Source organism: Geotrypetes seraphini, chromosome 6, assembly GCF_902459505.1.
Source record: "Geotrypetes seraphini chromosome 6, aGeoSer1.1, whole genome shotgun sequence".
Classification (NCBI taxonomy): Eukaryota; Metazoa; Chordata; class Amphibia; order Gymnophiona; family Dermophiidae; genus Geotrypetes; species Geotrypetes seraphini.
Window position 1 is genome coordinate 22,589,083 of NC_047089.1, and position 26,279 is coordinate 22,615,361.

General features: G+C 41.4%; 1 protein-coding gene across 1 annotated transcript in view; it reads right to left on the bottom strand.

Annotated features, from left to right (window-relative positions):
* Positions 1-26,279, bottom strand: part of ME3 (malic enzyme 3) — a 204,977-nt gene that overhangs the window by 98,434 nt on the left and 80,264 nt on the right. The window contains exons 3-5 of the mRNA XM_033949442.1: positions 25,002-25,135; positions 20,480-20,629; positions 11,120-11,195 (exon numbers count right to left, since the gene is read on the bottom strand). Coding sequence (XP_033805333.1) covers positions 11,120-11,195; positions 20,480-20,629; positions 25,002-25,135 — 360 coding nt within the window. The remainder of the gene's footprint in view (positions 1-11,119; positions 11,196-20,479; positions 20,630-25,001; positions 25,136-26,279) is intronic.

Sequence of the window (26,279 nt, forward strand, 5' to 3'; positions counted from 1 at the left end):
ACTACACATTTACAAGGATATCTAAGGAAAATTTATGTTATAATGTAATATAATTTCTGCAATAACACAATCTAATTGTTCCACAAGGGTCCTCAGTCGAAATTATATCTCAAATGGCAGTGTATCTTTTCCACCATTAGAATACCCTTATGCTTACAAAGACTTTGAGTCAATTTAAAGGATCCTCAGCGGCATCACTTGGAGCTCAATAATATTTCATTGCTCCAAGCTTTATGTGTTTACTCGTCATCGGGTCCTGTTTTTCTATCTAATTTAATCATACTATTGTACTCTCTTGCATTTTATCAAATTTTTTAATCAATGTTTTAAAGCTGCCACTTAGCTTTTTCGTGTGGTCTCTGGTAAGGGGAATGTCATACCGACATGTTTCGCTGTAAGTAGCTTTTTCAAGGAATATCCCCTAAGAAAAAGCTACTTACAGCGAGACATTCCCCATACCAGAGACCACACGAAAAAGCTAAGTGACAGCTTTAAAACATTGATTAAAAAATTTGATAAAATGCAAGAGAGTACAATGGTATGATTAAATTAGATAGAAAAACAGGACCCGATGACGAGTAAACACATAAAGCTTGGAGCAATGAAATATTATTGAGCTCCAAGTGGTGCCGCTGAGGATCCTTTAAATTGACTCAAAGTCTTTGTATGCATAAGGGTATTCTAATGGTGGAAAAGATACACTGCCATTTGAGATATAATAATGTAATATAACACACATTGTAAACAGCTTAGGTCTGTAATATGCTGGAGCAGTATAACAAATCTTATTAAAACATAAATATTATGGGGCTCATAATCGAAAGAGAAATACATCCAAAAACCGGCCTAAGCCGAACATTTCTCAAAAACGTTCAAAGTGCCGATACAAAAAATGGGTTTAGACGTATTTCTAAACGACCTAGGCCTTCATAATACCGCTGAACGACCAACGCTAAACGGGGCATTTTGGGAGCACTGTCGAGGGCGGGGGTTAGGCGGGACGTGGGCCGGCTTAGACTTAGTCGTACAGCATGTATAACCGAAAGTTATACAGCCCACGATCGACGGAACTTGTAAAACATGGTCTAAGTCACAAAAACCCACCTAAACTCATCAGATAAGCACTTCAAACACATAAAACAGAACCCCCACACACTACCCTAGTGATCACCGACCCCCCCACCCCCATAAAATTATTAATCACATCTTTAAAATTCTGCCTCCAGACCATCATCACCTGACCGCCTGGCATAGGAAAGCCTAGTCGTCCAGCACAGAGGCAGCTTAAGTCGTCTTGGGGGTGGGTTAGGGAACCATAGATAGGAGGCCCCATGCCCATAAGCCCCTGTAATCACTGCATTGATACTTAAACATGTGCACTCTCCTATATACCCCCAAAACCCTTTTGTACTGGCATATAAGTGGCTCCTGCAGCCATTAGGGCTATTGGGGTGGTAGATAAGTGGGTCTAGGGGATTCTAGAGGTGGTTTGGGGGGCTCACCATAACCTATAAGGGAGCTGTAGAGAGGAGAAGACATGGCACCCTTTTTGTGAATTTCACAGCAGTGCCCTGTAAGGTACCCCACTATTTAGGTGGCATGTCTGGGTGTGCAGTCCATCACTTTGCAGACGCCTCCCACATCCAACAGGGCTTTTTCTAGGCGTTTTGGACTTGGACAAAAAGTTGGACGAAAATGTGGTATAAAGATGGATGATTTAGCAGCTCGGACGATCAGATTGGCAGGACATATAATTAGACAATTTTCAAAACGAAAAAAAAGTTAGACGTATTTTTTGAAAAATGTATCTTAAGCTGTTTTTTTTTTTTACTTTGGATGACTTGCAAGTTGGACGTAAACAGATTAAGACGTCCCTTTCAATTATGCCCCTCTATGCCAATAAGGTTCAAAACAAATACATTGCAGAGATAAATTTTCTGCAAACAGAGAAAATGGAGACTAAAAATGTTAATAAAGATATTTTCTAAACAGATAGGTCTTCAAGTGTTTCTAGAACAAATAGGTCTTCTTACTATTTGTTCTGGAAACACTTGAAGTAAAAATTCTTAAGTCTTTAGGCAAACAATTTCAAAATTTGTACAGATTGATAACAAGGAGACTTCATCAGTATCTTATAGCAAATACCTACTAGATTGGGAAAATAGAGTTTCTCATACAAGTACGAGTACTTTCCACCTATTCTACTGCTACTTGAAAACCATTTTCTCTGTTTGCAGAAAATTTTTCTCTGCAATTTATTTGTTTTGAACCTTATTGGCATAGAGGGGCATAATTGAAAGGGACGTCTAAGTCCGTTTACGTCCAACTCGCAAATTGTCCATACACAGTACCTCAGAATGCAAACGCCGCAGAACTCGAACAACTTGGAATCCGAAGAAAAAATTCATGCAAATTTTGCCCCAGAATCCAAACTCTGCTTTGGAATCCGAATATATGGGAACTGCAAGTGTTGCTCAGCCCAAAGCTTTCCCTGCTTCCGCATCAGAGGGAAGCTTTGGGATGAGCACCGCTTGCAGTTGCCGATCTTGCTGTCTCTGTACAAATCCAGTGTGTTTACTGTTAAATTTATTTGAAAATTTGAGTTTGAGGGACCAAGGAATGGATTAATCCAGTTTCTATTATTTTCAGTTCAATGCAATCAAAACCATCCTCTCCAACTGGAAGAACTTAGCGCCAGCTGAATGCAATCCCTGGTGGAGGATCATGGTTTGCTCGGAGGCTAAATACGAACGCAATTGCTGCAGAGCGACTGCGGTCAGTTTATGATTTTCAACGGGAAAAATTATCTTGGAACTCGAACGTTTTGGAACTCGAACGGGGTTCTGGAACGGATTAAGTTCGGATTCCAAGGTATCACTGTATATGAGCCCGAAGTGGCAGCCAATGTAACTGAATCAAAAATAGGAGTGGCCCCCTATCAATTTTCTTAAAGTGGGAAGTCACTTTTGCTGCTATGTTTTGGAGAGCCTGGAGTTTCAACTGAAATGTTACCGTGAGATGGTAGAATACAAACTTGCAGTAATCTAGATGTGATGAAATAAGAGCCTGAACTAACACAACTTAAACTAACTAGAATTATTTTCAATAAGGGTACTCTCTAGTTATCAATTCCCGGTGCTGGCTTTTTAATCACTCACATTACTATAGAACGCTTGATCTACGGAGTAAAATGGATAATTTTATAGCTAATCTTTTTTTTTTCCTTTTTGTATTTTACAGTCGAATTGTTGCTTATGGCCACACATTTTATGAGAGGACTTTTTACTCTGAGGTACGTTTTAGCACTCAAACATAAACATAATAATAGTAATAATATGTTATCATTTTTATCATTTGAATCTTTTCTAGTCTCTCCTCTCTATCTTTTCTACTTTTTTCCTCCCTATTTCTATTGTTCCTCCTTCATCATTTTTAATTTAAATTGGATTTTTAAGATACAAATACCAACGGTGTATTTGCTTTTGCATGTTTGTGCATGTAATGTCCTCTTTGTTTTGGTTTCATTTTATATAAATGTATCATAAAAGGGCGTTTGTTTCCAAGTCATATTCATGTAATAGCTTGTATTCATGTAATGTAATATGGTTGTAACACATCCAAAAATTTTACTGTGTCTCTATCCTCTGTTCTTTTTAACATGTTTTTATTGGATATATGTCTACATATTGTTTATATATATGTCTATTGTTTATATATATATATATAAACAATATGTAGACATATATCCAATTGTTTTATATATATATATATATATATATATATATATATACATACAATTGGATATATGTCTACATATTGTTTATATATATATATATAAACAATAGACATATATCCATATATGTGTATGTATGTATTTTTTAAAAAAATTTGTTTAGTAGACTCTTGACAAAGGCATTCCTGCCAAAACACTGTCAGTGTTGAGTCTTTGTAGTGCTGCTATCAATAAAGTGAAACTCTGAATTCAAGCCCACGGCTGAGTGATTGACATCTCTTTTCCTCACGACTTCTTGCTCTTACTGGTTTCTTTCCTTGTTGGGGCCTCTTTGCGCTCTTTTCCCAGTGTCCAGACTCTCTAGTTATGGCAGTTTTCAAAAGGGAAAGTGTACATGTATTTTTCCTTTTAAGAATTAGGTACAAAACTTATGCCCGTGGACTTCTACCCAGGACAGCTCATAAATTGCTCCTTTACATCACAAAGTATTCGTGTCCCGATCCAGTGGATTATTCTTGTAGGAGATTGAAATTCACAAACCAATTTCAGTACAAAAGTAGCAGTAGGTTATGGAAGAAGGGCTGTGGCTCACAGGTTGAGTTGCTGCCTCTGCACTCAGAGGCTGCGAGATCAAATCCCGGTGCTGCTCCTTGTGACCCTGGGCAAGTCACTTAATCCTCCAGTGCCCACCGCTTTGAATGTCAGCTTTGAAATGCCAAAGCAACAAACAGGTGGTATACAAGTCCCCATTCCCTTTCATCAAGTCCACAAGTAACTGGCATAAACCCATAGAGTAGCAACATTCCAGAGCTGAGATTGTGATGTCATAAAGCCTCATTCCGCCAACCTCATCAGTGATGTCACAATGGCTTCACTGTCCTATACTTGACTCGTATAAGAAGAGACAGACTGAAGATGTGGCTCACTGGTTGAGCTGCTGCCTCTGCACCCAGAGGTTGTGAGATCAAATCCCGGGGCTGCTCCTTGTGACCCTGGGCAAGTCACTTAATCCTCCAGTGCCCACTGCTTTGAAATGCCAAAGCCACAAAAAGGCGGCATACAAGTCCCCATTCCCTTTCCTTTTCATCAACCCCAGCATCCTGTTTCCAACCCAGGTCACAAGAAACCCAAAGAGTAGCAACATTCCAGAGCTGAGATTGTGATGTCATAATGCCTCACTCCACCAATGCCTAAGAGCCGGCCTCATCAGTGATGTCACAATGGCTTCATTGTCCTATACTTGACTCACATAAGAGACAGACTGAAGATGTGGCTCACTGGTTGAGCTGCTGCCTCTGCACCCAGAGGTTGTGAGATCAAATCCCGGGGCTGCTCTTTGTGACCCTGGGCAAGTCACTTAATCCTCCAGTGCCCACCGCTTTGAAATGCCAAAGCCACAAAAAGGCGGCATACAAGTCCCCATTCCCTTTCCTTTTCATCAACCCCAGCCCTGTTTCCAACCCAGGTCACAAGAAACCCAAAGAGTAGCAACATTCCAGAGCTGAGATTGTGATGTCATAATGCCTCACTCCACCAATGCCTAAGAGCCGGCCTCATCAGTGATGTCACAATGGCTTCACTGTCCTATACTTGACTCACATAACATAAGAATTGCCACGGAAGGTGTGGCTCAATGGTAGAGCTGCTGCCTCTGCACCCAGAGGTTGTGAGATCAAATCCCGGTGCTACTCCTTGTGACCCTGGGCAAGTCACTTAATCCTCCAGTGCCCACCGCTTTGAATGTCAGCTTTGAAATGCCAAAGCGACAAAAAGGTGGTATACAAGTCCCCATTCTCTTTATTTCTACAACCATAAAGTTAATGCTTGGGAGAACACATATCCATGGTGACAGACAATAGATAACATTTTAAACTAACGAAGACTACTGTACTTTGTTTGCTGAACGTGCTTTTTAATCTCAAAACCTGCATTTGTTAAAGCATGTTTTGTTAGCACACTTCAGATGATTCAAGGTCATGGTAGAACAATGTCACAGTGTGCCACTTGTTTCGATTTTTAATACACTAATGTTATTTATGAATGTTCAAAGCCCATAAATTCTTTAATTGAATCGATGTGGCCCCAGGTCTTTTTCTAGGTTCGTTAAACAGGGAAGTGAGTTGTTATCTTTGTCTGTTATGACCCATAATAGAAAAGCAGTTATAGTCAAAATTGCAGGATTATTTTACTTCTTTTGTGTAGCGTAGTTAATGCACAAAGTAAGATAATCCCCCCCCCCCTTGCAAAGGAACTTACTGTAAGACAAGTTTGAGCACACAAAGGTCATAACTTGCTCAAGGTGAAACAGCAGTAGAACTGCTTTCACTGTGAAAGCAATTTTAAAAGTCGCAGTTAAAATGGCTCAGCTGAAATTGCCATCTTTGGGAAGATTTGCGTTTTTAGCGCATGCAGCATTTTAGCGCACGCAGCTAGAACTAACGCCGGCTCAATGCTGGCGTTAAGGTCTAGCGCGCGCTATTTCGCACGTTAAAGCCCTAACGTGGCTTAGTAAAAGGAGCCCTAAATGTATGCACGAGATTCCAGCATAATCCAGGATAATATAGTAAAAACCAAAATGTTCATGTGCATTCATTTCTAATGTATGCATGCCATTAATGTATGCATGTCATTTTGTCCCACTTAGCTGTCCACACATACAGCAAGTGAAATGGCTGATTAATAGTTAAAGGGAACTACATGTTCTACTACTTCCTCTGTTCAATTTGTTGAATTACTTGCATTTTTTTTTTTTGAAAGAGCCCTTCAGATGTGTCTTTTCTATATTCATTAATTATTACAGCAGAGAACGCCTACGTCTTTGTCGTCTGCTTGTGTTCCCATTTAGTAAAGGCCCAGATCCGGGATACATAGTTAGTCAGAATAGAAATAAGGAGTTCATAGTTATAATTTTAATCTGAATTTAAACAGCGTTCAATGCTGAATTTCTTAGTACAGGCAGAGAAGATGGAAAACATGACAAGAGATGCTTATTAAAAAGAAATCATAGAACAAAGAGAGGTTCTGGACTTCTCCATTATTTGATGCAGCTAAGTGCTCTGGATAATTCACTGATTAATCAATGTCTGATGTTTACATTCACAGTGTGCCTTTTGTATTTTCAGACCAAATTCGTCCATCACTTTATAGACCAGTGTCTCGCAAACTTTGCGAAGCCACGGCACACCAAGCGTGCTGGCCGCGGCTCGAGGGCATCTGGAAGTGCATGGACATCGACACGATGATGTCGTGCACATATGTCACGTCGACATCCGTACATGTGCAAAGGCCCTCCAGGTGGGGACCTGAGCCACCAGTGGAGGGCGCTGGCACCGTCTGACTGCCTACAGGACATGCCTCTCGCCGTGAGAGGCACGTCCTGCAGGCAGTCAGCTCACACCGGCACCTCTCTTCCTCCCCGGTATCACGCGGCACACCTGGAATCTTTGTGTGTCATTTTTATTTCACTTGACATTCACAATATACACTCTCTAACTCACTAATTAGTGATTAACAGTAAGGCAGCCAAATAATGTGAACTACACATTAATGATTAGCCTAGAATAAGGCTTTATTCGTTAGTTGTATTCAGAGACCACCAGTTAAAAATCACTGCCTCTTCACCGAGGACTCCCAATATACCATTAAATATTTTCAAGTGGGTTTTTTTTTTTTTTTTTAACATACAGGTTAACATTATCATTTGATTACTTCTCTTCTTGTTTTGAGTTTATTTTGTTCACAGCTGAAATAGAAGCCTCTCAGATAGTAGAGGCAAATATCAAGCATAAGTCCATGAGGTTCTTCAACTTTGAGCATACTGAGAGCATCAAATGCAGAGATAATTTCTGCAGCATTGCAGATGCCCCTGGGAAGAATGAATCGAGCTGCTTCGAGAAACACTATTTCACTGGATATTGACAGAAGACCTAGGAAAGACCGTGGGACTCTCTGTGCTGGAAGGCCTAGAAGTGACCATGGGAATCTCTCTGGGGAAGTTTTGGATGCTGTGGACACTGATTGTGCAAGCTGCTTCTGTACCTATATATATATTTCCAAGGTCACTATTGTGGCTTCTTTAATGATTAGTGAGTCCTACAGTTCCCATGCAGGAGTCTATATGATTTGCTATTGTTTCTTTGGAGCAGATTCTTTTTGTTTTAATCACCGACTCTCATGTCAACGTTCAGTTGCACGATTCTCAGTTTAACTGTGTATTCAGCAACTGGATAGTCTGGAGACTGCTGTGAACTAATCTGACTTCAGTTCAGTTAGGTTTGGTCCAGGACAAAATGGTATTGCATCAGAAATTGGAAAATTTGGACAACGTGGCCCACCCACAGTTTGAACTTGCTGGTTCTAAATTTTCCAGCTCTTTCCGTGTAAATAGGATTTTACATTTTAATCATCACTTCTAAGCTCTTTAAAACTTATTTAAGAGAAGTAATTGGGATCACTGACGAGGCAAATTTCTCCTTTTTCAAAGCTTTGCCTTTTAAACAATGTTCATCTGGAATTAGTACCGATTCAGCTATTTCTTCTGCTGCTCTGGCTCCAGATGTGAATCTGAACTTGACTGATATCAGACACACAAGGTAGGGAGAACGAGAGGGCACTCTCTAAAGTTAAAAGGGGATAGATTCCGTACAAACGTAAGGAAGTTCTTCTTCTCCCAGAGAGTGGTGGAAAACTGGAATGCTCTTCCGGAGGCTGTTATAGGAGAAAACACCCTCCAGGGATTCAAGACAAAGTTAGACAAGTTCCTGCTGAACTGGAACGTACGCAGGTAGGTCTGGTCTCAGTTAGGGCACTGGTCTTTGACCTAGGGGCCGCTACGAGAGCGGACTGCTGGCCACGATGGACCATTGGTCTGACCCAGCAGCGGCAATTCTTATGTTCTACTTTACTGGTTTTATTTGGTTTTCCTTCTGATCATGATAACATATTGCATTTATGCTCTCAGAAAAGATTGTATCTTTCCAGATGTCTCACTAGTACTCAAAAATGCAAAAAATTCCTGGCTTTATAACAGGAAGAATTAGCATTGGGGGCTAAATTTATACTATCAGTTACTCTCTCCTAAATTCCATCTAGATTTCTAGAGATAAGATCAGGCTTCCATGTAATCCCTGGGAAATGTGGTTTGGGTTTATTTGATGGACAAGATTCGCTTAGGCCTAATTTTATTATGTACTGTATGTTTTCTGTTGTTTGTTCACTGCTCCAGTGAGATGGGGACTCTGTTCTTTGTGAACTAATTGAGGATATAATTTCATGACCAAGATGTTATTCAACTTCTTTATGATCCTGTATTTTTTGTTCTACAATATTGCACTTGGATACCATATATACTCAAATATAAACTAAGATTTTTTTGGGCCAAACAAAATGTCTCAAAAATGGGGGTCTCTGTTTATATTTGAGTCCTCCCAGGCTCTGTGTCCCCTGCCACCCTTCCAAGACCCATTACAGGTCTCCCCTGGGCCTCCTTAAGAACATAAGAATTGCCGTTACTGGGTCAGACCAGTGGTCCATCATGCCCATCAGTCTGCCCCTAGGTCAGTGCCCCAACTGAGACCAGCCCTACCTGCGTACGCTCCAGTTCAGCAGGAACTCATCTAACTTTGTCTTGAATCCCTGGAGGGTGTTTTCCCCTATGACAGCCTCTGGAAGAGCATTCCAGTTATCCACCACTCTCTGGGTGAACAAGAACTTCCTTACGTTTGTACATAATCTATCCCCTTTTAACTTTAGAGAGTGCCCTCTCGTTCTCCCTACCTTGGAGAGGGTGAACAACCTGTCTTATCTACTAAGTCTATTCCCTTCATTATCTTGAACGTTTCAATCATGTCCCTTCTCAGTCTCCTCTTTTCAAGGGAGAAGAGGCCCAGTTTCTCTAATCTCTCACTGTACGACAACTCCTCCAGCCCCTTAACCATTTTAGTCGTGACCCCTCCTTTATCCTGTCCCAGCTGGCTCTGTGCTACCCTGCCTCCCTCCCAGACCTTGCAAATGCCTACCTTTGATACCCTTGTGGTCCAGCGGTGAACCGAAGCAAGAGCAAATACTCCTACACTCCTGCCCTGTGCAGAACCACTAGTGGAAATTGGATGTAAATAAATATATATTTTGGTATTGGATAATCTCACACGCTAATTTGAGAAATAACATTTTTCACCAAGACATAGAGGGGCATAATTGAAAGGGACGTCTAAGTCCGTTTACATCCATCTCGCAAGTCGTCCAAAGTTAAAAAGAGCCTAAGACACATTTTTGAAAGAGACGTCCAACTTTTTTTTACTTTCGAAAATCGTCTAATTATACGTCCTGCCGATCTGATCGTCCAAGCCGCTAAATCGTCCATCTTTATACATTTCCGTCCAACTTTCCGTCCAAGTCTAAAACGCCTAGAACAAGCCCTGTTGGACGTAGGAGGGGTCTGCAAAGTGATGGACTGCACACCCAGACATGCCACCTAACTAGTGGGGTACCTTACAGGGCACTGCTGTGAACTTCACAAAAAGGGTGCCATGTCTTCTCCTCACTACAGCTCCCTTATAGGTGACGGTGAGCCCCCCAAATCACCTCCAGAATCCCCTAGACCCACTTATCTACCACCCCAATAGCCCTTATGGCTGCAGGAGCCACATATGCCAGTAAAAAAAGGGTTTTTGGGTGTATAGGGGAGTGCACATGTTTCAATAACAATGCAGTAATTACAGGGGCTTATGGGCATGGGTCCTCCTCTCTATGGGTCCCTAACCCACCCCCAAGATGGCTTAAGCTGCCTCTGGGCTGGACGACTAGGCTTTCCTATGTCAGGTGGCCAGGTGATGATGGTCTGGAGGCTGAAATTTGTGGCTAAAAGTTTTTTGGGGGTGGGGGTGTTGGTGATCACTGGGGTAGTGTGTGGGGGTCTGTGTTATGTGTTTTCAGTGCTTATCTGGTGAGTTTAAGTGGGTTTGTGCGACTTAGACCATGTTTTACATAGTCTGTCACAACGTCCAAGTTCCATCTAGGCTCGGTTGTTAAACTTTCAGTTATTCATGCTGTACGACTAAGTCTAAGCCTGCCCACGTCCCGCCCAACTCCTGCCCTCGACACGCCTCCCGAAACGCCCCATTTAGCTTTGGATATCGAGCGGCACTACGAAGGCCTAGGTCGTTTAGAAATACGTCCAAAACCCGGTTTTATTATCGGCACTTGGACGTTTTTGAGAATTGTTCGTCCAAGTGCCGACTTAGGCCGGTATTTGGACATTTTTCTCTTTCGATTATGCGCCCCATAGCATACAATTAGCATTAAGCAAATTACTGCAAAACCACTCTGAGATTATTTCTAGTGATGAAAAGTCATTCCTAAATTTTCATGCACAAAGAATGAACACACCTTTATATTTTCTTCTGGCCAGGAGTTCAGCATTGTAGCAATGTGCCCTTTGTCATGAATGGTGATGAACAGTCCTCTAGAAGGGTATAAAAAAACCATTACATAAAATCAATTCTTAATAATTTTAAGATGAAGCTAAAGACATTTCTTTCTCTTTTAAGGGCAATTGAGATCAACACTATTGTGTTCAACATTATTTATAGCAGCCCCTGCTATTCTTTTTTCCCTAATTGTCTCTTTTACTGGGCTCCCTCCAATTATTCCGCAAACAACTGAAAACTTGGCTTTTCACCAAATTGTAATTCTATCCTCCCCCCCTTTTTCCTCCCTTCTACATATAAGTTCATGTAAACCTTCTCCTTCTCTACCTATTATTTAAGTTCTTGTAAACCGTGTCGAGCTTCATATTCGTGGAGATGATGCGGTATATAAACTTAAGGTTTAGATTAGATTAGATTAGTTCTTGCCTTTTACCTTTTGTTCCTGTTTATCTTTGTTTTTAAAAGTCTCGAGAGTTATTGTTATTGTTTGGTTATGCATTGTCAGCCTAAACTTGTATTTTTAGCTAAAGTATGCTCTATGTTTTTATGATTTTGTACACAGCCTAGATTGGGCGGCATAAGAAATTTTAAATAAACTTGAAACTTGAATTAGAGTGGTATAAAATGCATTTAATTTGTTTTCTTTCAAGAAATAAACACAATTTTGTGCCTTGGAAAAGTCATCACAGCCTTTTACATTTTGTCTAAAAATGCAAATGAAAACAGGGAGTTTGTTTCAAAATATATTCTAAATGTTCAACAAGAAATGATCTCAGAAATATTTAAAAAAATATAAGAATAAGAAATCAAAAGGCCTTTATTGCACGTCTTTAAAAACCTGTCATTCCATTTCCAAAATTTGTCTTAATGCCATTTATATGTTAAATTGAGCCATCTGTGTACAATCCCAATAAATGAGCTAATCTGAATACTTCTAAACGAAGAATCAAGTCTTTTCTGTTATATGAAGTAAATTTGAAGCAAAAGTCTAAACATTTAGATCAGGATCTAAAAGGAAACTTTAAAATAATATAGAAACTTAAGGCTTATAAAGTTATAATGATCAGATACTTTGTCATTATTGCTGCAGGGCTCATTTTATGCGCAGAACTGGACGATTTATCATGTCTGATTCATCATGGGATGTTTTATCATGGCCACGATGAAAAGGGGACGATGAATCGTCCTCGCTGCGATGAACCGTAATGAATCATGCCTCTCCTTCTCTCTCCCACCCCTCTGCCAGTGTCTCTCCTTGCACCAGTGCCTCTTCTTCTTCACCACCATCCCCTACTGATGCCTCTCCTCTTCTTCACCCCCCCACCAGTGCCTCTACTCCTCCCCATCCACCTTCCCCCCTGGCATACCTTTCAAAAAGTTTGTCGGTGCATGTATCTCACATCCCATATTTGGCCAGCCTTGGCTTTCTTCTGCTGTCACTTCCTAGTCACAGGACCAGGATATGATGTCAGAAGGGAGCCAAGGTTGGCACGAGCAGGTGGTAGAAAATGCTGCTCACCCTGATGAACTTTTCAAGAGGTATGCAGGGTGGAGGAGATGCTCCCACCTTGGGAGGGTGGGGGATAAAGGTGTGATCTTATTTTTTTTTTGGGGGGGGTGCAGCCCTCCCCTACAAGAAGTCAGGTGCTGCCATAGCTGATTCAGGGATCGGCCGTGATGAATCGTCCTAGGCTCTTTTATGCAATAGGCATTGTGACAAATCATGTGCTTTGTTTGTAAATGACCCTGAAGATGTGAACAAATATAGATAACTTTGAGGCAGTTGATGTAGCATACCTAGATTGAAAAAAACAAACAAACAAACAAAAAACTGCTGACAAAAGTCCCTCATGAGAGATTTCCGAGGAAATTAAAAGGCCAGAATGCTCTTAGTTGAAGAAAGTGAATAGTGGAGTACTACAGTTATCTGTACTGGGACAACCGTTTTTTAAGAATGTCAAGTGAGTTATGTGAATTAATTGTAATAATATTGTACACTTGTTGAGAGAAATAAAAAGTAAAAAAAAAAAAAAAATAATAAACATATTTATGAATGACCTGGAAATGAGAATTATGAGCGAGGTGATTAAATCTTCAGATGACAATATTATTCAAAGTTATCAAATCACAGGTGGACTATGAGAAATTGCAAGACCACCGTGGAGACAAGAAGACTGGACATCCACATAGCAGATGCAATTTAATATGTAAGAATAACCCAAGCCTAAGCCAAAAGATGCTAGGTTCCACATTAGGAAAAAGATCTAGGCATCATTGTGGACAGCACGATGACATCTTCTGCTCAGAGCGTGGCAGTGGCCCAAAAAAAATAGAATACACTTCTCCCGCCATATTCATGGGGATTAGGGTTAAAGACACCCTGTACATATCCAAAAAATCGCGAATAACTTTTCACTCTCATGTTCACGGGGTTTGTGGTATAGCCCTCATGAATACCGTGAAATCACAAATAAAACTTATCGTTAGTATTTGCGACCACGCTGAAGAAAGTGCTGAATTTTTCTCTCTGCGAACTTTTCTCCGACGCTGCCATTTGACCGACCACACTGACAAAAAAAAAAAAACCTGAACTTTTTTCTCAGCACTCCAGGATGACGTCATTTGGGGGACAAAGTCAGCAAGATGAAAACTGCAAATAATCGAAGTCGCGAGTGCTGAACCCACGTATATGGAAGGGGAAGCATTATTAGGAAAGGAATATAGTATAAAAACAAAGAAATCATAATGCTTTTGTATCACTTCGTGATACACCTTGAGTACCATGAGTACCTTGAGTACCATGTGTAAATCTGGTCACCATATCTCAAGACAAGATATAGCAGAATTAAGAAAGGTAGGTAGGGAACCAAAATGGTTAAGGCGATGGAAGGACTCTTATATGAGGAAAGATGAGAGAGGTTGAGGTTCTTCAATTTGGAGAAGCAGCAGCTGCAGGGAGATATGAAAAGAGGTCTACAAAATCCGGTAGAACAGGTGAAACTGAAGCAAGAAAGTCACAAAGATGAGGAGATATGCCATGAAGTTACTTAAGGGGCCCTTTTACAAAGGCGCAGAGAAAAGTGGTCATAGCGCACCCCTATGCAGGTCTTTCCCATGCATTAAGGCCATTTCTTCCCGTTTTAATAAATCTCAATGGTGTCAGGTCAAAAGCGCGCTGGGACAAAGGTGCGCCCAGACAATTGAGCGCAGCGCGGAAGCGCGTGCCGCTCAAAATTACTGTTTTTAGGGCTCGGGAACCCCCCCCACTTTACTTAATAGACATTGCACCGCGTTGTGGGGGCGTTGTGGGAGGTGTGGGGGGTTGTAACCCCCCACATTTTACTGAAAACTTAACTTTTTCCCTGTTTTTAGGGAAAAAGTTAAGTTTACAGTAAAATGTGGAGGGTTACAAGCTCCCAAACCCCCCATAACGCCGGCGTGATGTGTATTAAGTAAAGTGGGGGGGGGGGGTTCCCCAACAAACCCCCCCGTCGGAGCCCCTAAAAACTGTGATTTTCTTCGGCGCGTGCCTCCGTCTTGCGCTCAGTTGTCGGCACGCGCCTTTGTCTTTCGCGCCGTTGTCTATGAACCAATCTCAATTACTTTATCATGCATTATTTGCTGCAGGGCCAATTTTTATGCAATGGCCTCTGTTGCAAGTAATTGTATATTAATGATGTTAGTGCATTACCCTTTCAGTTTCAACCTCCCTGAGCACTTTTTACCCCTTGGTCATCTAGTGGTCCAGCACCCTCAAAGGTGTCTTGCTTTGAATGTATTTTCAGGAACTTTTTTGGTACCATTTTAGGTCTCCATGGCAAGTTTCATTTCAAGTTCTCTCTTGGCCAGTCTTATTGGTGCTTTAAATCCAACCGCCAGTGCCTACGCTCATCTCTAGTTTCGTCACTTGGGTCTGCTTGCCCTTTTATTGAAAGATGCTCTTTTAGATTTAATTGCTTCTTTCATCTCATCACTAAACCACAGTGGCAGTCATTTGATCTTCTTTCAGCCTGGCCTAAACACATAACCCTCTGTAGCACAGAGTGACAAACCCCATTGGAGAAACTCCAGTATTAACAGTGGAATTCCCTGGAATTCAAGTTTAGTGTAAAATTTTGAGACATAAAATTTCATTACAGATAAGATGTGTTCATATACTGTTACAATAAATTAAAAACAATTCTGCACAGTGTACAATAAAACATTCATAAAAATTAAACAAATTCAAATACACAATTCAATATACTATTCCTCTTTGTTTTTCCTGAAATCAAGATGAACTTTAGCTAAACTCAATACATGACAATCCTTTCTAATTTTGTTTAGATATCAGCCTGAAATCAGTGGAAAATAAGTTTCTCCTTCTCAAATTGCATCTTTTACTCATTCCACTAAATTAAGACCAGCTGTACTACTTTGAGAACAAGCACTCTTTTATGAGGGGATTGGGGGGGGGGGGGGGCAGTCAAGAGTTGCAGGCCTTCTGCAGCTCTCTAATGCATCAACAGATCAACTCATCCCCTATAGCTACCACTGCGGCAGGCGATAAAAAACCCTAATACGCTGTGATAAAAGGGGGCCTAAATCAGATGTGCTAATATTCTCCAAAGTTTGCATAAAATTTATACTTTCCAACATGAACATATTTCAACAAACTGAGTCCAGCACATTTTAACTAGTATTTAAGCTCGTTACACTAACGGGTGCTAGAAAAGCTGTGTGTGTCTGTCTTTCTTTCTTTCTCTCTCTCTCTCTCTCCTTGGCCGCTGTCTATCTTTCTTTCTCTTTCCTCGGCTATCCACCACCACCCCTTGCCTACTTCCCCTGTCCAGCAGCAGGCCTTCTCCCTTCCTTCTCCCTTCCCCCTGTCCAGCAGCACTCCTTCACTGCTCCCCCTGTCCAGCAGCAGCCCTTCTCCCTTCCTTTTACCTCCCCCCTGTCCAGCAGCAGGCCTTTTCTCTTCCTTTTACCTCCCCCCTGTCCAGCAGCGCTCCTTCACTGCTCTCCCTGTCCAGCAGCAGCCCTTCTCCATTCCTTTTACCTCCCTCCTGTCCAGCAGCAGCCCCTCTCCCTTCATTTTACCTCCCCCTGTCCCTGTATTTCTCTGCCTGTCTCTTCATGGCCCCCTTCTGTTTCCCCCCCTCCCAGAGCAAAGCATGATTGCTGTCTGCTCCCCAGCACACCCCTTCCCCCAAAGAAGCCCCCTTTCCCTCTCCCCCTCCACTTCTTACCAGCATGGGACACCTTGCAGCACCCGCATGACAAACTCCTGCCGTTGCTGAGAAAAACCGCTGCTCAAGCCGGCGCACGCACCAAAAGCTGCCTCAAGCCTGCGCATGCACCGCAAATGGAATGTGGCCACGGAGACACACAGCACGGCGGCAGGGATTACGGCCTCCTAAGTGCGCATGCGCGCTTAGGGTTTTATTATTGAGGATATCCAGGGAATCATGCTACAGCTTCTTATTTCCTTAAAACAAAATAATATATATAATTAAATAAAAATAGCATCACATACATGATTCATTCCCATCATGGTAGGTGCAAAATTAACCAATTTGGAGACTACTCAGATTGAAGAGACCGAGAAGTTGCAAAGAACTATGAGGAATGCCATAAATGAAGTGAAATTCCTGGGGTTAAAAAATACTAAATACAAACATGCTCTAAATAAGAGGCAAGATTTAAATAAGAAGCTGAAATGATGGCCTAATTCATGTATTATTTTCCTATGGACCAGATGTACCAAAAAGCTTTTTTTTCCCAAAAAAATTTTGTGCCTATAAGAACAATACTTGTTACATCTGGTCCTATTTGTTCATTAGGGATTAAAAGCTCAATCAAAAGTTTTGGTGAAAGACGGGTTTGTTTTATGTACCGTATCCACTCTTTAGACTTAAGAAATAAATATCTGTATCTCCAGTGCAAACACAAAAGAGCCCGAAGCATGGGTTTAGCACTGAAAGTTCCATTCCAACGAGGTAGTAGTCTCAACAAGCTTCTGTGGTTTGGCTGCGAAGAAACCAAATCCTGATTTAACAAAAACAAATGTCTACTTTGTTCATGGTGATCCGTCTCCATCACTTGGCTGCAAACCCAAAGTGCTGGAAGTATTGGGTGTCACCTAAAATTTAACACAGTACGCCACTTTATATACAGTACCCCACCCATGTATTTAAGATGCTCCACTTAGAGCAAAGCGAGTCAAGGAACACATGAACAACACTCAGAAAATTAGTCTGAATGGCAGATTTTAAATGGCTCTCGTAACAAACTAAACTAAAGCTTAACTTTGTATACCAAGCCATCATTCTAAGAAAGCTCACCTCGGTTTACAGCAATTAAATAAACAGGGAATGATTTACAAATGATAAATAGAAGATAATAGCAAAATTTCAAAAGAATTAGTTTTCAAAATGTTTGGCAAATAAGAGTAGTTTTTAAAGATTTACGGAAAAATTGAAACGAACTGGAACTCCTTAAAAAAAAGGGGGCGTTCATTCCAGAGTTGAGAGAATTTAAAGACCAAAGATTGACTGAAGATCTTGACTCCTTTAATCCCTTTTTTAGAAGGAAGGGAGAGTTTAAATTGTTGGATACCTCACCTCTTGCAAAGGAGAATCGGTAAACGTTCCGAAATAAAGGACTAAGAGGATTAAAGATACCATGTAGAATTTTAAAAGAAATACAAGCGCATTTAAATTGAATTCTAAAATAAACCGGGAGCCAATGAAAACTCTGAAGCAAAGGGGTCACAGGGTCAAATTTACGTTTTCCAAAGATCAGCTTCGCAGCAGTATTCTGAATGAATTGTAATCTATGAAGACAAATTTTTGTAATGCCAAGGTAGATAGCGTTCAAGTAATCAAGACGAGATAATACAATTGATTGAACTAAGATAGAAAAATGACGGTGATGAAAAAGATGTCTAACCTTCCTCAGCATTCGCAAACTAAAGAAGCATTTCTTGACCAAGGAATTTATTTGGTCCTTAAAGGAAAGAGAGGAATCAAAAAGGACTCACAATATCTTAGTAGAGAACTCATTTGGTAAGGAGGACTCAGATACCAGAGCTACAGTAGGAGGAAGACAGTCCAATCGTGGACCTAACCACAAAAGCTTAGTTTTAGTTGTATTAAGCTTCAGACGGACAGAAAATTCCTTGAGGGCAGTCAACACTATCACTTTCTCAGAATAACCTGCTCCTAATAAACAAGGAGTTTTCTATGTCTCAAATAGGAGGCATCCAAACAGGAGAATGAAACGCACACAGCAGGAAAATAAAATTAAAAGGTCAAGTATTGCAGGCAGCAGCAGCAGCACTGGTGCCCAGCATTGGATGAGAAGGAATCAAAGGACAGAACAAAGATAGAAGCATTTAGAAAATGACACGGTGACAAAATTCATCACCGTTCCCGTCCCCGCGGATAACCGCAGGAAATCATCTTCATGTCATTCTTTAAGGAGAGAGGGAAGAATCAGAGTATAATTGGGCACAACCACTGACCCGCAAGCTTTGCTTTGAAGAATGCTGGTGTAGAAGGACTGAGGTTGAACCAGACACTACAGAATGACAGTCTCTGGTATCCAGAGCAGATATTGTGATGTCATAATGCCTCATTCCACCAGTGCCTAAGAGCCAATCACATCAGTGATGTCACAATGGCTTCATTATCCTTGGCTCCCATAAGAATCAGAGTATGAATGGCCACAACCACTGACCCGCAAGCTTTGCTTTGAAGAATGCTGGTGTAGAAGGACTGAGGTTGAAATTGTCACTAGAAAATGACTTGGGATTATTTCCCACGGTTATCCGCGGGAACGGGGACGGTGATGAATTTTGTCACCGTGTCATTCTCTAATTGGGACCCAGGGTGAGAAAAAGGAGACATCCACTGTCCAATAGCAATGTCAGTTTTGAGAATTTGCATCTCCTGTCTATATTTTGCACTGTTCAGGAAGAAATGCATTTCCCTCTATTTCTCTGGTGGTGTACTGCATGCAGAGTCTGGGCATCATGAGTTTCATTTGTGTATATTAGTATTTTTAGTTTGTGGTCCTGTATTTGCATAGGTTTCAGTCATGTTCTGCAGTGTGTGACTAAGGCCAGGTGTTCTGGTAGAATTGAATGTCGAGAAGCGTTACTGGCATCATGGCCCCAAATAGGAAGATATTTGTTGGCTCTCCTTCAGCCCTTTTGGACCCAAAATGGCCCTCACTTAAAAATTAGCAAAGACCACTGCTTTAGACAGTCTACAAATGTGTTTTTACAACTACCATTTCAGTTACTTCAGGGTATAGAAATGCTATTAAAAATTTTCCGAAATCAACAGTGGGCTGGTTTAAATCATGTTATTTGGGCACAGTACAACAAACAAAAACAAAAAAAGTCACAGGAGAGAGATGCAATGCAGAGACTATTTTTCTCCTGACATGGGCTTATTTGAAGTGCAGTTCTGTGAAGGTTACCAGTGAACACTGGCTCTTTCAATCCACAAAAGGCACTTATCTCTATGAAACATGCTCAATATTGCTCATAAAAGAACTTCCAAAAGAGAAACATTTTCAGAGATCAGATGTGGAGTAGGAGTGAATGGGGCTAAAAAGAAAAAAAAAAGTTGAGTCCAGAAATGATATTCAAGGCAAAGTTACACTCTGTCCACAAATACGATACACTTCTTCTTTGGTATTCGTGGGGGATAGGCGCAGAGCTGGACTGCGAAGTGTGAAAAACCGCGAATAACTTCTCGTCCGGCTCTGATCCCGCCTCTCTCTCAGCTTCCCGGCCTTACCTGGTGGTCTAGCGGGCTTTCGGGACAGAAGCAAACTTTCTACACTCCTGCCCCGTGCAGATCGCCAATAGGAAATGACTGCCGTGAGCTCCCGTAGTCTCGCGAGACTACGAGAGCTCACTGCAGCCATTTCCTATTGGCGATCTACACGGGGCAGAAGCGTAGGAAGATCGCTCCAGCCCCGAAAGCCCGCTAGACCACCAGGTAAGGAGTAATCTGTGAAATGCTGAATTTGAAGTCCTGCAGAGAAGCGGGAAGGTCCTAATCTATGCTTTCCCCCCCCCCCAAAAAAAAAATAAAAAAATAAATCACGGATAATCGAAACCGCGAACCCCGAAACCGCGAATAGGGAGGGAGAAGTGTATATAAAAACATTTTATATACCTCTCTTGCCAAATAATTATGAAGAACATGTATCTAATGTCTTGCTCAGCCTATCTTTTCAAGAAAATTATCTGGCCTACTACAAATAGATGTAAACTAGAAACAAAAAAAACAAAAAAAAAAGGATTCTGCATGACACTTACCGGGGCCTTCTGAAGGCGAGACCATACTGCTGACAGGCCAGCCCAACTGTAGGGGTGTAAACTATGGGCATAAATCTCTCGATATCCGAGGTCAACACACGGTAGAACAGCTTCTCATTTCTGTCTTGCAGAGTCATCAGGATAATATATCTAAAAAAAAAAAAAAAGGACAGAAAGTAATCAGCATGTATAGGGTAACTCTGGGTTAGTCTAAAATTATTACAGAAGGTAAGTCTGATAAGTATCTGTGGCACTGAGATTCCATGAAAGTACAGCTTCAGTTTTCATAAATCGGAACTATAGCATCCAAACATAATTTTTCAGCAAAAACTATTTTATATTTGCTTGAACCTCTGCCAGGGCCTGGATTAGCTTCTCCATGTTTTGCATATAGCCCTAGTACACAGTGAGTAACACCCCATACCCCCCCCCCAAAAAAAAACAAAAAACAAAAAAAAACACCCCACAAAAAATAAAATTCTGCCTGTCTGGCACTAAACACACTGTTTTCAAGTCTCAATCTGGAGTGGAGCTAATCTCCTTATCCCAGATTTTGTGTTAATGCTGGTTAGAGAATGACACGGTGACAAAATTCATCACCGTCCCCGTCCCCGCGGATAACCGCGGGAAACCATCTTCATGTCATTCTTTAAAGGAGAGGGAAGAATCAGAGTATGAATGGCCACAACCACTGACCCTCAAGCTTTGCTTTGAAGAATGCTGGTGTAGAAGGACTGAGGTTGAAACAGACACTACAGAATGACAGTCTCTGGTATCCAGAGCAGATATTGTGATGTCATAATGCCTCATTCCACCAGTGCCTAAGAGCCAATCACATCAGTGATGTCACAATGGCTTCATTATCCTTGGCTCCCATAAGAATCAGAGTATGAATGGCCACAACCATTGACCCTCAAGCTTTGCTTTGAAGAATGCTGGTGTAGAAGGACCGAGGTTGAAATAGACACTAGAAAATGACATGGGATTATTTCCCGCGGTTATCCACAGGGACGGGAACGGTGATGAATTTTGTCACTGTGTCATTCTCTAGTGCTGGTTACAAGGCCCAGAGCCATGTAAACCAAGGATTCTGGTTTCTTTTATCCACAGAAGCTTAAATCCCACCACTGAAACCACCATATTTAGCAGCATGAGCAATGGCAGACCTGGAGTCTTGAATAACACAGCCACAAAGAGGTTTCAAAATGAAATAAACGCAAATATTTTGAGAACAGGAAAAGCAAGTGAACTGTTTCTCTCACAGGTCAAATGGAAATAAACATAGCAAACAGTAGTTCTTGTGGTCAAAATGTTCTCTGCTGTACCTGCGGGCCTACAGCATGTACTGATCTGTTTTTCAAAACACAGAAAAACAACTTGCCTCTGGCTTGGAATCCGAGACTTGTAGTTCTGTCTATGCAAAAGGCAGCACAATTGATCATAAGAACATAAGAAGAGCCTTACTGGGTCAGACCAATGGTCCATTAAGCTCAGAAGCCTGTTCTCACGGTGGCCAATCCAGGTCACTAGTACCTGGCCCAAATCCAAGGAGTAGCACCATTCCATGCAGAATCCCCTAAGGAGAAGCAAGATTCTAGAATCCCAAAGAGTAGCAACTTTCCATACTACCGATCTAGGGCAAGCAGTGGCTTCCCCCATATCTTTCTCAATAACAGACTATGGACTTTTCCTCCAGGAACTTGTCCAGCTACACTATCCACTTAGCTCTCAATTTAAAAGTCACAATTTCACAAGGTTCCAAGCCAAACTTGGCCTACCTGAGTAGAGCTTCTGCAGCTATATGGCTGTGCTGAAGACATAGGGTAGAGGACTTCTAGATTTCTCCTGACTGCTCTATGCCAAGAGTTCTACCCTGCCTTGACACTGCTCTCTCTTCTCTTGCTAAGTCATTCCTTCTTTGCTCTGTGGCTCACCTTATAAACATAGAAACATAGAAGATGACGGCAGAAAAGGGCTACAGCCCATCAAGTCTGCCCACTCTGCTTACCCACCCCCTGTCTATGCCCTAATGACCCAATTTCCTTATCTTGACCCTCGTAGGGATCCCACATGGTTATCCCATTTATTCTTAAAGTCTGGCACGCTGTCTGCCTCGATCACCTGCACTGGAAGCTTGTTCCAATGATCAACCCTCTCTCTGTGAAGAAATACTTTCTGGTGTCGCCATGAAATTTTCCGCCCCTGAGTTTGAGCGGGTGCCCTCTTGTGGCCGAGGGTCCCTTGAGAAAGAAAATATCATCTTCCACTTCGACGCGTCCCGTCACGACACGTCACGTAAGGTGGCTCTGTGATTGTGAGGGAGTGCTATTAAAAGAGAACTGTAATTTCCTATAGAATCCCTCACACCCTCTAAAAGAGCCTAAACATTGCCGTTTGAATGGCCTCTCTCTTCAGCTGATTATTCAGCCATGCCACCTCTGGAACTGAGCAATGCACCTAGACCACATGATCTAGAGCTGAGCAATGACCCTAGGCCACATGGCTCAACTAATTAGGCTGGCATCCGTCATGACCACCATCCATTCCACGTGATGCACAAATACCAGATTAGATTAAAGACCTCCTGAAAGAAGTAGCATAGTTTGATTCTACCAAGTCATCTGCTCTTTGAGAGACGCTGGAAGAATCATTTTCACCTCAAACTTCTGCAACCTGGGAGACCATTAAGACAACATGAACTGTTTTATCATCCTCAAGTGCACTTTTGCCCAGGGCAACACCTCTAGGGTTACCTTACGGCTCCAAAAGGCTGAAGATAATCCCAGGCCCTCAGTATTGGGCAGACGAAAAACATCTTGTCCTGTGGAAGACCATTCTGGATCTTGTATCAAAGCGTATTTCCAAATATTCTAAAACCTGAGTTGACATTTTGGGTATGCTGTGAGATCTGCATATAGTAGGTCCTCAAGAGTGCAGTACAGGGCTTATTGAGGAAGCGTAGCATTTGGCTTATTGAGGAAGAGTGTAGCACTCCTTGGATGTAGAGAAGCACTGCAAGTTTTGTTCTGTTGTGGTGTTGTTGATGGCTGATTTTGTGGGTTGGGTTGTCCAGAACTTATAGGGCCTGAGAAGTAGCCTCTCTGCTGTAGCAATTAGTTAGGAATGTATCCTGGAGGATGTCCTTTTTTTCTTGAAAACTGTCTGGGTTACAAACTCTTATTGCTGTGTTCACTATCATACATAAGACACCTCTTTTTGTGGCTGGGTGATGATAGGACTCTGCATGCAGATAATGGTTGGTATGAGTGGATTTTCTGAATACCAATTGACCCAGGCTCTCATCCATTCCCTTTCTGATCATTACATCAAGAAACAGAAGACATCCATTGATTTCAGTCTCCATGGAAAATTTTATGTTGGGGTGGCTGATATTCATGACTGATGTTTTTTTCTACCAAAACTATAAAGTTGTGATAACAGACTTTCCCGCTTCAATTTCCTGCTGAAATCAGCTCAAACCCCAGCCAGTCAGGTTTGAGAACCTACTATATGTGTTCTTTAATAAAGATCAGTACACGAGAACCAAGAAAATTACTTTTGCTCGTAAAAGATGAAGGCGACTGAGTAGAAGGAGCATAGGAAACCTTTAAAGGTTGAGCCATTAAAATAAAGGGGCCTTAATGATAACAGAATTGTCTGTATACTATTTGAAAATATACTTCCTAGTGTTTTAAATTTTCTTGCTCAATAAGTCTATTACCATTTCTATAACAGACTTTTAGCCAACACAGATTGTGCTGTAGATAGCAAAAAAACATTTCACATACTTATCTAAGGGTCACAAAGCAAAGTGGGCAAAAAACCCAGTATCCCGATGAACACACACAATTTTATGGTTTGAATAATTCTTAATTGTAGTAGATTCTAATCATTTCTCAAATGAGGATGTAATCTGGGACTCAACACGGTCCGTATTTCGGCAATGTGGGTGCCTTCCTCAGGAGTCCAACTGATTCACTATTCAATCAAAGCTCATTCAAAACAATGATGCAAGGTTAATCTGTGATGTTACAAAGTTTGACCACATAACATCTTGGTTGAAGAAACTACACTGGTTACCTGTACGCTTATGTATTATTTTCAAGACATTAATACTGGTGTTCAAAGTCATTTACCATGGGATTCCTTGGTATTTATCACAAGCGTATTCCAGATGTCCACCACACGTTGGGTAAAGAAGAGCTTCCTAGCATTCGTTTTGAATCTGTCCCCTTTCAACTTTTCTGAATGCCCTCTTGTTCTTTTATTATTCGAAAGTTTGAAGAATCTGAGATGTTCCTGTTTCATAGTGTGTGAACATCTCATACTTTATCTTGAATGAGCTTACATTCTCCACTACCATCCACCTTTGAGAAATTATTAAAATCTACTACAATCAAGAATTGTTCCTACAATAAAACTGTCTGTGCTCATCCAGATACCATGTTTTTTCCTCACTTTGCTTTGTGACTCCTTGACTATTGGTCTGGATAATTTGGCTCCCCTTTTTTGGGGTACATACTTATCTAGGTCATTAGATTTAGTCTCATAGCTTTTCAAGACACGAAGAACTTGAACATCAGGACTCAAGAAGCAGGGAGGGAGCAGACCATGGATACCGAGCTGCAGTCTTTCCTCAAGTGAAAATGCCATTCCCTACAAAAGTAAGCAAACAGATAAGGACATGCAGAATACAATTTCTTACAGAATAGGCCAAATTCATTTCTGTATTACTACTTCTCCAAATATATCCAGTTGGGTTATATACTGGTTACCATCTTAGCCTAGGGGCCAAGTAGCCAGGATACATTTTGAAATCTTACCACCATGGCCCTGACTGCATCTACTTGGAGAACCTTTATTAGCTTCTTTTGGCCACAGAATGGCCTCTGAGGCTCTATACATCTCTAAGATTGGTCCTATGGCCTAGTACTGCCATGGCTACAGTCATGTGACCAGCACAAGCAGCTCATTGGGGCATGTCTGATATCCTTTGAGAAGTTACACTACTTGCAAATCAGAGGGAGTTATCTATGTAATCCAATGCCCCTGTCCTTTACTGTATGCTGGACAGACTTCCCGTGCATTAAAGAAGTGATTGTTGGAACATCGTTCTTGTTTTAACGCACATAGAATGGAGGAGACCCGTCTCTCATTGTCTGACAAGCCATCAAAATTTTTCCAAGTTACGATGTGCTGTGTTGGAACTATGCAAAAGATCTGTTAGGAAAAGTGATTGGAGTCACTACTTTAGGCAACGGGAGCAACACTGGGTTTATGATTTGAACTCGCTGCACCCTAGTGGGCTAAATGCTCACACTGAATGGTTGCCATGTTTTTAAGAATGTCTAAGTCTGATCGGTTGAAGTGTACAAGAGGCGGGGCAATGCCTCGTTGTAAATAGATCCCCCTTGGTGGCGTCGTTCGCCAGCGCCATTATTTTTGCACTTTCAAGTTCTCCGCTTTGTGGATTATGGGAGAGTTTTGAGCTTCGCCTTGCAGTTTATGGCAGAATTTTGAAGACTACAAAAAATGTGGGGTGAAATCATTACTTTCAAAAATCTTAATTCATTATTTATTAGATACTGAAAAAGTGGCGAGATTGAGCCTTCACTCGAAATCTGAAACTTATTTGTGGTGAGACCTCAGAAATTTATACCCCAACTCACTATAGGGCAGCCTGAGCTGGTCCATTCGGGAGGTTTATTTTCAATCACGGGTCAATCACCACCTCCAACCTAATTCAATGTTTTAACGTGTTAAAACAATAAATATTATAAATAATATAAATATTCTGTAA